The sequence below is a fragment of the Spermophilus citellus genome (genome assembly GCF_964194105.1).
Source record: "Spermophilus citellus genome assembly, chromosome: 4".
Classification (NCBI taxonomy): domain Eukaryota; kingdom Metazoa; phylum Chordata; class Mammalia; order Rodentia; family Sciuridae; genus Spermophilus; species Spermophilus citellus.
The window spans coordinates 13,848,851-13,858,552 of record NC_138185.1 but is presented as its reverse complement, the minus strand read 5'-3'; the positions used below and the strand labels follow the sequence as shown (position 1 = coordinate 13,858,552).

General features: G+C 46.2%; 1 protein-coding gene across 1 annotated transcript in view; it reads right to left on the bottom strand.

The window, feature by feature from the left end:
• Window positions 1-1,949: 1,949 nt before the first annotated feature.
• Window positions 1,950-9,702, bottom strand: part of VAPB (VAMP associated protein B and C) — a 45,619-nt gene continuing 37,866 nt past the window's right edge. The window contains exons 4-6 of the mRNA XM_081293119.1: window positions 7,796-7,876; window positions 5,836-6,012; window positions 1,950-3,357 (exon numbers count right to left, since the gene is read on the bottom strand). Of these exons, the coding sequence (XP_081149245.1) occupies window positions 3,199-3,357; window positions 5,836-6,012; window positions 7,796-7,876 (417 nt within the window). The 3' untranslated portion in view covers window positions 1,950-3,198. The remainder of the gene's footprint in view (window positions 3,358-5,835; window positions 6,013-7,795; window positions 7,877-9,702) is intronic.

The following is a 9,702-nucleotide window of genomic DNA, read 5'->3' as shown; positions in this document are numbered from 1 at the left end:
ACCGCATTCAGTTATATCTGACTCAATACAGCTGCAAGCTGGGCACTGATATCTTTCGATAGCAATTCTGTTCCTAGGATTTGTTTGAAAGCGTTTAGGTTTTCATGGATCACTGGAGGTTCTTCATTTTCCCCCTTCTGTGTTATGTAGGTCTAAGCCATCTCTCTAGGCATAAACTGTCCACTGGTAAAAATCAATTTTGATTTTATCACTATTTATTACTGCTAGTGCCAGCAGTTTAAAAGACTAGAGAGGGAAAACATGCAAACTAGGAGGAGAAAAAAAATTACAGCCAGGTCCTCACACCTACCAGTACACAGCCTGCTCTCTTTAAGAGGTATTTCGTATCACGCTGAGAGCTTAAAATTATCAATTTGAAAATTCAATCCGTAAACGTTTACAGGGCTCTGCTGTTGCTTCCATCTCCTCTGTGCGCACGTGGCTGGTGTTCCTAAAGCCAGGGCACCCAACAGAGGAGTTGTGAGTACAGCACCCAAGGGAGGCTGGCATCCCTACTGGGTCTCAGCCTTGCCCTTGCCTAGTTATCAGTCTTTTCCTCTCTGGGCAGAACAGAGGGCTGTCAGAATTCCACATTCACCTCTTCTTGGCTTTACTGTTTTCTTTCTTCGCTTACTCCAGAATGATACCCCGAATGTGCACATGTCACCACACTCTCCGGAGGGCTTGTGGCTCTTAGGCAGTCCTTGAAGAAGCAGGCCACACTCCGCCAGTTAACCTCCTGGCACACTTCTTACTCCCAGGATGACTCTGCGTGACCTGCCTTCTCACAGCTCCCCTGCTTCTCTCCTGGTGGAGATTCCTTCTCCACTAAGTCAAGAAGCCCACAAGTTAATGTGTGTTCCGCAAGTCCCACTCTCAACGGGGGAAGGAGAATGCAGAGGAGGATCTGCTGAAAGAGACAACTCTGCATTTTAAGGTATTTGTTTGTTCGTTTTGCTGCAAACCAATCTTCATCCTCTGAGAAACTGAGGAACTTCTCTTAGACACACCCCAAATACAAACTCACTTTCTAAAATCCAAACCTCACCAGCCTCTCAGGCACTCTTCAAACCCCACCACTGGTTGTTCTCATGAGCTGTTTTATCAGGAGACACATCCCTAGCCTTTAGGACCTCGGGAGGCCCCGCTGCAGCATCATGGGGCTGCATTGCTCCCCTGGTACTTCTGGAGGCCTTCAATCACTCTCCTCTCAAGACTACACGGACTAGAAGCCACAGAGACACTAGTCTGCTGCAACATCTCCAATTAGCAAATTTTAGCCCACTTTCAGAAAATTAAGTGGCAGAAGGCACGTGCCTCAAAGTTCAGTCTTCTCACTTCCTTTAAGCACTGAGGCTACATGGAAAAAATCATGATCTAACCTACAGTGGTGCAACCCTAGCTCAGCAGAACAAAGCCTGCTTGATGTCTTCTGAGAGCACCAGGGTTTTGTAGAAAATTTCTTTTCAAAAATACAGAAAGCTACTTACTCAGTTGGACCACAGATTCCCACTTTGCTGGCCTTGAGGTTCCAGTTGACCAGAGCTAGTGTTGGGAGCAATGTGGCTCAAGATGCATGAACTTCCCAAACTGTCATCTTTTTGATGAACTAGTCGGCTCAAACTCACACACACACAGGGCCATGCCCAGCACCTGCACGAGCCTGTGGCACAGCTCCCTGGCCAGAGCAGGGCTGCTTCTCACTGAAGGGCAAGGGCAACAGGCACCAAGATGTCAACAGTTCAATTTTCATACTGTCAGTTGAAGCCAGCCAAACACGCGTGCGCACACACACACACACACACACACACACACACACACAGCTAAACCTCCGAACCCAGATTTCTCATGTAAAGGGCTCATTTTAAAACCTTCTAATGGCAAAATAATGATGATGATAAAATAATAATTCCCCTCATACAGCAAATGTGACAAAATGACAAAAGAACTCTTAATTTGGGGGCTTTATTTTAGTTTTTTTTTTTTTTTCTTTTAAGATGCTACATAGTCAAACAGAATTGGATTGGTCTTTTACGGCACAAAATTAATTCACAGTCAAACCTGCATTTCCACTCAGATTGGCGGAGGAACCCGCCTAGACCGCCTCCCAGAGATCTCTTCCTCTGCAGGCTCAGTCCACCTCTTCATCCTGACACCCTGGGGGGGCCCACAGGAGGTCAGGCCCATATATGGGCCTGTGTGCTGGAAGTCTGAGGGTGACTGAGGGGGCAGAAGAGCAATCTAGAAGACTGGCCACTCTTCTCCATTGATACAGGTGACCCGGAGTTGACTGTCCCTATAAATTTCCTCCTATGACATTTTTTACTGACTGACACAGAAAATACCTCCTGGCAGCTGTTCTCCAACATTCCATCACCCCTCCCCACACCCAGAACCTCCAGAGACAGAGGAGCCATGGCCCCAGCAGCAGTGCCAGCCCCACTCACTGGCATTATATAAGCACAGGTGATTTTTAGGCCACAGCATTAACTGCTCTCTTGTGACAATAACACATGAGATGAAATACATTAAATAAGTTAAGTATGCATTAAACATCTCTGAATAACAGTCCAGTTTCACTACGTGAACCAACAGTAACTTAGCTTGGTCCCACTAAGAGAACAAAGCCATGACATCCACAAGGGACGGGCAGCCATGCGTGCCTACCGCCCGTGGTGGGCACACCTCAGGCTGCCACGGCACCGTGCTTCTAGCTTTTGCCATGTTGGACAGTCCCAAGGAACCGGTGGCCTGAACAGAACTGAGGACATGGAAAAACAGCCTGGGGCAGGAGTGGGCAGCGTGGGGGCTGCCCTGCAGGGGACTGTACAGCCCACCGCACTGGGCTCCAGCTCCTGCTAGCCAGCACCAACAGGTGAGGAAGAGTGTCAAGGCCAACCAGGGTTCAAAAGGACAGTCACACCCCGCCATGGAGGTGCCAACTGCGGCTTCCCTCATCACCAACAGAGATCATTCTCCCCCAATCATTTGCTTTATGTTTTAACTCTCTAAAAGATTGTTATATTATGTTATATCATGTGCATTTGTGTGTGTATGTGCGCGCGGGGAGGGGTAATTGAAAGGCAAGACCTGTGAGATGTCATCAGACGTTAATTCTTTTTACACATAGTTATGATAAATTTAAATTCCGTGGTATGGTGGATGCCTCAATCTGACTCCCATCCTTCACATGCTGCCCTACAAGGCAATCTTGCCTACAATGACACCGACAATGAAGAACAAGACCACCAGAGCCAGCAGCCGGGTGCTGAGGCCCTCCTCCTTCCCGGTGGCAGCCAGCGCTGCGATGGGGCTGTTGCTCGGCACCGTCTTCCTCATCCGGAGCCCATCTTCTTCCTGTGGAAGCAAATGCACATTTCAAAGATAGTCCAAGCCCTGATGACTCTGTCCCACCACAGCCTGTACACACAGCAGCTGACGCTTGCAGAGAGGGAAGGACTAGCTTGAGGCCATTGAGGAGACACTGCCAGAAGCCCTCTATGTCATCCACCCTGTTGGTGCCACTAGCTGTCTTTTTACAACACAAATCTAAGCTGCACACTCTCGGTTCCCCATGATTTATGGAAAAAGCTCTTCAGAAGGCTATCCAGGCCCTTCTCATCCTCAGTCGCATCCATCTCAGTGGCGACTCTGCACATTCCTCCTCCCGTGTCCAGTCCCAAATCCTCTATCCTTCTTGCCTCACAGGTACAGGCTTCCCTAATCAAGTCAGTACTGGCTTTTGAAATCACAGGCACTTCTTAGGGCACAAATGTACAATACAAGAAACTACAAAGTGGGGGACCCGGAAGCTTTCACGTGAAGAGCTGTACAGAGTTGGCTCCTGATGAGTTACATGCAGATTGCTGAAATCAAATGGCATCTGGAATAGTAACTGTGACTCCCTTTTATACACTCATCTCAAGTATTTTCTACTCAATGTGTGGATTTCTCACTAAAGAAGCCACAACTCCTTCCATCCATATACGAAGATACCTGCCACACTTTCCCTGTAACATCAGACAGGTGAGGAACAGGACATCTTCCTCTCCTCTGCATCCAGGGCCACTACCTCTGTTGCCACGCACTGCCTGAAGGCTGCAGGCACTCTGCGATCTCTGGGTCACTTGTTATATGCCCTCCAGGTCACACCCACCTTCCTGAGCAGGGCCTAGCACCAAGGCCTTTCTGTTCTGCCCAGGCTTATCTCTGCAGCTAGACCTCATGCTGACTGCTCCTTCTACTCTGCCTAAACCCACCCAGCAGCACACTTTCTTTTCTCTTTTTTTTTTCCACTTCTTTCACATTCACCAGGTGCCTAAGTGTCCCTGTGGTCAACAGCCCATGGGGCAGGCTCCCTCCAGGAACATAATCACTGGTTGGAATCCAGTGCCAGCACATAGCAGACTCTCATTGAATTTGTTGGCCAAATGAAAGAATGAACTGACACAAAACAAGAAATCAGAGTTTGGCAGGATAAAGAATCTCCCAATGTCAAGATCAGTCTGATAATATTTTAAAGATATTCTGCTCATGAGGCATGGCCAACATCACTGCACAGTGATAAATTACTCAATTGTTTGATTAACTTTTAAAAATCAGCACAGCAAAATACAGTATATATTTTATTGGGTTTATATGGAAGCTATTTCTACCTATTTATCATTTTAAACAACACAGAACTCTATTTCTGAAGAGAAAGATGCTCAAAGAGAAGCTGTAGGCCTATCTCAGAGTGTTAGCCAAGAAGGGAGGTACCAGTTTCACAACCAACTTTGAAGGAAGGTGCAGAGGAGGCAGGTCCAGGTCACTGCACAGTGGGATGGGCTGCTGCTTCCAGACACCACGCATTCTCCCTCCTCCATAAATGGAGAGTGTGTCCCTGAAGCCACTACAGTGAGAGTGGACACCACAGCATGCCCCAAGACAGGAGTGAGGTTAGCAGAAGAGGCAGCCTCGGTGCTCAAGTTGCAGAAAAGGTCCCCATGATCTCATGGCCAGAGATACTCCCTTTGGTACCATGTTTGAAATAGACTCATACTTTCATGGCTGGGAGGGCTAGAGATGCGTGCAGTGGATGCAGGCAGGGAAATGCTGTGCTGTACACACTGGCTTACTTCCCGAGCCCGACACCTGCCTCGCCACCCAGTGCAGCCCAACCGGCCCACACCCAAGCTGGACACCCAAGTGCCCCCTCTGCACTCCACTCTCCCTCCACTAGGACAGCACCATATCCCCAATCTCCCTACCACATCAGCAGTTTGATAAGCCAGTACTGCCTAGACCTATTTAGAGTCTTTAAAAATATGGGTCAGTTATTTTGCCCCTTAAAGAGACTTAGACCCAAATGAATGGCAGGAAGTAGGGCTTGAAAACACATGTTCAAAATAACCACTGCTGATTTCTAATTCACACAGTGAACACAGGTTGTCTTGTTTTTTTCTTTTCTTTTTGTGAGGATAAGAGTTTAAATACCTGAGGATTTTCTGCCCAAGGAACAGTGGTCCTTACTTGGGGGCTTTTGGGATCCTTTTGAGAACAAGATGAAAACTATGAAAATTTCTCCTCCAGTGGGCTGGGGCTGAGGCTGGGGCTCAGTGGTAGAGTGCCCGCCTAGCACGTGTGAGGCACTGGGTTTGATTCTCAGAACCACATAAAAGTAAATAAATAAAGGTATTATGTCCATCTGCAACTAAAAATATATTTTAAAATATTTTCTCCCCAAGTAAGAAAAACTGAGCAAATACAACAGAACTCAACCAAGGCAGAGACCTGTCAGCTTTCCCGTCCAGGGAGGCTGGCCCTGCTCTCTGCAGAGGAGGTGGCCGCTGTTACCTTGAACTGCTTGTTCTCCTCCCGCAGCCTCTGGACCTCCCCTTGCAGCCTCTTGCACTCTTCCAGCACCTTCTTAACTTCAGAGTCGTCCAAAGAAGTAGTCAGAGATTTAGACACCGACGGTGCTTCTGTCTTGGATGCAGTTGTGGATATAATCTTATTTATTTCTACATCATGCTGTTCAGAAATAAACGAAAGTCCAAGCGTCACCAACAATGTAAAAAAGGATGTTTTTAAGCAAAATGAGGTAGTTCTCATTTCTCACACACCACAAATGTACTGTTTTGTCCACACTGTAATAAGTCACATTTATTTTTTAAATGGATCAATTTATCTAGTATCTTAATAACCTAAAGCAACTGGGCCCTAGAAATTATGGATAAGGGCAAAGAATGCAGTTGGGCTGAGACTAATACTTCAAAGAAAGAGAAAAAGGGCTGTGCAAAATGGCACTATCAAATTCCTGCCATGCAAAAAAAATTAGCATACTGTAATTGTGCAAGCTCAGGAATTATCAGCCACAAATTACTCTTCACCGTGAAGATCTGAGCATCCCCAAGACTGGATGGGCAAGGATGGGAGGATGGGGAGAGGACTGCACAGGGCGGTCTGTCCCACCAACCTGGAACTGGATGCTGGATGAAGGTCAAAACAAACACCCAGAGCCTCCCTCTGGGCAGGTCGCACACATCCTGGTCCCAGTCTGTTCTACTGTGACAGCCTCTCCAGGTGCGTTGGAGAGTGGGGGCAGGGCACATAAGCAGGCTGGGGAGGTGACTGGGGATTGCTGCCTGGGGCTCTGGGCAACATCTGGATACTAGATCTCTAGCTCTGCCCTCCCCTTCCCACCAGGGAGGGAATCCTGGGAAGCAAGGCCCAAAGTTACTAGCCCAGAGCCCAGAGCTAGGACCAGAATCCAGGTCTCCCAGTCCCTAAACCAACTTCTACATTGTACAGAATATACAATGAGAAAAGGGGAAAATGTGACAATTATTCATTCAAAGAAATAGGATGATGATAGTGGCCAGTTACTGAACAGATAAAAGCTGTACAGTGTGACACAAATCAACAGCATTCCCCAAGATCATTCTAGATGATGTTTACAGAATGCTTCAGAGTATTTCCATTTCCCAGCCCTGGCTACTAATGGCCAGGGTAGTTTCATATTCTGCATGAGTTTTAAATTCTTTGTTTTTAATATAAGTTAATTTTTTTTTTTTTTTTACTAGCTTTGAAGGAAGTCCAAATTAGCATTTTAGATACAGTCTCCTCTCTTCAACTGGTCACAGTGAGGGCCAGGACAAGTTTGCCCCTGGTTTCACACCAAGGAAAAATGAGCTGATGGGTCAGTGGAAGGTGCTCCTCCCCCCAGCCAACACCAGAGTTACATGGAGTCAGGCGATTTTCAGTGAGGGGTGGTTTTGCTCCCGCTGCAAACAATCATCCAGCCCAAATGTCACTAGCGTTGAGGTTGAGAAAGCCCCATCTAAAAGCAGACTTTGATTGAAGAGGTAGGTGGGGGAAGGGAGAGGGGGAGGTGGTGTTGAGGGAAAGGGCTGACAGGGACACTTTGTAAAACAGAGCCTAACAGCTTACCACCTGTCCATCAAGCACCATGATAAAGGGCAAATTATTCCCTGCTTTGGTCTTGCTCACTGTTTAATAGCAGCCCATCACTTTGCCAAGCCTAAGAAGTTCTTCAGGATTTATGACACCTCAACAGCCACCAAGCTGCATTTTCAAGGGAACAAACTGTTTCAATTAGTTGTCTTTCTGCGAGACTTTTGAAGGCTGATTTTATAAAGGCCCACTTATTTGTTGACTTCAGCTTATTTTTTTTCTTCATACATTATGGGTAGGAAAATAATTTGCCAACTTAGATCTTGGTTTTGCAGGAGATGGTATGCAAATAAGTATCAGCTTGCAACATTCAATTACTGTTAACTATAAACATACTTACTGGTTTATCATTTTCTGCTGGCAATTCAAACACACATCTAAGTTTTGAATCCATAAGGTCTTCTGGTTTTGCCTCCTTCCACTAAAACAATTTAAATTTAATAATCAGGATATTATAAAGCTGCTGGAAGAATAATTTTCCTCCTATAACTGACAATTTCAGAAAAATACTCCTAATGAGAAAGTCCTGATATACATCAGATAAGGAACTTGTGAGTCTCCTGAGATTTTGGTACTTTTAGCATGACAAGATTAAATGCCCTGCTTTCCTGGACACTGACTGTACTCCACAGCCCCACTGTCTTCCTGCCTGACTCCTTCAAGTCCACCCATTCCTCCCATGACTGGTCTGTGGGGATGCACAGGAACCCAGAGAACCAGGGGACAGAGAGGGGTTTCTGCATTACATCTGAACGACAAAAGGGAACTTTGTCTCCTTAAGAAAATAAAATCCACAGGGTATCCTCCCTGAACAACCTGGGCACATGCCATGTGGGAGTAGCTTCAAACCCACCCTGCCAATTACCAAAGGAACACAGCACTTGTAAGTCACTCTTTACTACTGTGGTTGTATCTGCCAAGCCCTGCCTGAGGGCCACACCCACTCCTCCCTCCACTCTGCTGACAAGAGCACCTTCTTGATCAGCCCCAGGTTCTGGGATAATACCCTTCTGATTTACTCCCCTCTCAGCAGTGGAGGATGGGCATCCAGGGTGCTCTGAGAATTACAGACCAGCACAGCAGCAAAGTTACAATCCAGAAAAGGAAGGCATCCCCTCCTCCCCTCTCCCAGACCATGCAGATAGCAGCCAGAGCAACAAGGCCAAGAACCCAAATCAGGAGACAATCTGTGTGTCTGACATAAGGGGACTGCCATGGAAATTATGGCAGATCCATCTAATGGAATAGCATGCTGTCACTCAAATAATACTGAAGAGTGTTAAATTACACGGGGGAAAGCCTCAGGATATTAAGTGAAGAAACTACAAAGGATATTGAAGTCCATTCCTCTGTGCACATGCCCCAGTGGATGTGTGCCTATGTGGGTGTGTGGGTACATCTTAAAAGAGTACCAGGCAAGTCTGGTTATGACTGGATGCCAAAGCTACCCAGTGACAAGTGCCAGTGGGAAGGATATTTATGTGGTCTCAAAGTATCAGATGATTTAGGGCACAGCAACCATCTATTAACCAAGGGGCAGATATGCTTTGAACTCAGAGGTCCAGCAATTGCATCTGAGCCATGTCACCAAACAGTATCACCAAGAGAGCAACAACCCACCATAAAATGTCTCCATGTGACACCACCTACGGAATGTTCTTGCCAAAAAGATACATAAACTGCCTTTAATCATGAGGAAATAATCAAACAGGATATTACGCTTTCTACAAGTCAATCAGCCTGGACTCTAAAAAATTGTTTTAAAAAGTTATTTTAAAAAAATCCAAAAAGGGTAGGAGAGTCCTCTACTATAATAACGAAAGGCCATTTTTAGAATAATTGGAAATGCTAAACCTAGATTTATCTATTGGATTTAATTCCGGATTAAGGTTCATTTTGTTGGCTGTGCTCAAGTCCTGTGGGCCTGTGAGAGACTGCCCTTGTTTTGAAGCACTTGGGGATGAAAGTCACAACACCCGCACTTGCATGCAAATGGCTCAGCAGAAAGGAAAGTAAGGACAGGAGGGAAGCAGATGGGCAAGAGGCTAATAAAGGGCAAGCCCAGGTAACAGTCAGTGGCCAATGCACTGTCTTTACTCTCTATGTATCAAAATAAAGAGAAAAATGTCTTAAAATAAAGAAAAAGGCGCGGCTCTCGTGAACAGGTTGGGTTAGTATGAAGGAACCCGACTCCATTCTACTTCTGGCTTTTGCTTCTTTGTGTATTTCCAAATTTTCCTACAAAGA